The 870-nt window shown below is 28.4% G+C and overlaps 1 protein-coding gene across 1 annotated transcript in view; it reads right to left on the bottom strand.

The window, feature by feature from the left end:
• LOC100575702 (histone-lysine N-methyltransferase NSD3) overlaps window positions 1-521 on the bottom strand; it is a 780-nt gene extending 259 nt beyond the window's left edge. Inside the window, exons 1-2 of the mRNA XM_029492271.1 lie at window positions 120-521; window positions 1-51 (exon numbers count right to left, since the gene is read on the bottom strand). Of these exons, the coding sequence (XP_029348131.1) occupies window positions 1-51; window positions 120-405 (337 nt within the window). The 5' untranslated portion in view covers window positions 406-521. The remainder of the gene's footprint in view (window positions 52-119) is intronic.
• Between the last annotated feature and the right edge of the window lie 349 nt (window positions 522-870).

Genomic DNA, 870 nt, shown 5'->3' with positions numbered 1-870 from the left:
CCTTACGTTTGTTGCACAAAGAACAGAAATGAGAAGGGCAAATAAATCCAGCTAAAATATAACAAAACAGGTATCATTTAAATTCAGTATATTATATTTTTTGAGGGTAGTTAACTCACATTTCACAATTCTAGTTTTGTTAATGCAACTTAGATGAAAGACTCTGGGGCACTTTTTGTTTTTGCATGATAGTTCTGTATGACCTTTTCCACAAATCAAACAAGAATTGTTTTTGTGATATGCTTTGGACTGTAAGAAGTCTTTATTTATTTTAGTTTTCTTCATGACAACAGCTTTCCTCGACAAAATGTCCTCACTGTTTTTTTTGATTTTTGACAATTTTTTTTTTCCTTTGGTGAATTTTATATTTGACACAAAAGGCTGTACTTTTGTCTCCTTACTCATATCATTCTAGACAAATAAACCAATTATTAATTTTAACTTTAATTCAACGAAAGTTGTACCAACAAGCGAAATTTGTTTTAATCTCTACCAATTGATTCTTTTTTCATGAACATTTCAAAAAGTATTAATGTTTTAAAAAAAAAAAAAAAGGCGGGTAAGTCGTGGATGTCGCTCTGCTGTACAGTAGGTTACAAGTGGGTTACTGTAATGGATGGAATTAAATTTGAATCCAATGATATTATATCATTGTATACGAAAAACGATTCTGAACGGAGATGATTTGTCAGTCTAGGATATATTATTTTTAAAGAAAAACTTATGGAGAACCTTGTACCAAATTTTAAAAACTTAGTTATAAAAGAAAACATTTTTACGATTTTTCAACCACTAAATTACTTGCAAATTTTCGCAATTTTGACATATTTCGTATAAATTTGAACTTTAAATGCTTATAAATAAAAATTG

This window comes from Acyrthosiphon pisum, unplaced genomic scaffold, assembly GCF_005508785.2.
Source record: "Acyrthosiphon pisum isolate AL4f unplaced genomic scaffold, pea_aphid_22Mar2018_4r6ur Scaffold_21125;HRSCAF=23097, whole genome shotgun sequence".
NCBI classification, from domain to species: domain Eukaryota; kingdom Metazoa; phylum Arthropoda; class Insecta; order Hemiptera; family Aphididae; genus Acyrthosiphon; species Acyrthosiphon pisum.
This window is presented reverse-complemented; position numbering and strand designations above follow the sequence as displayed.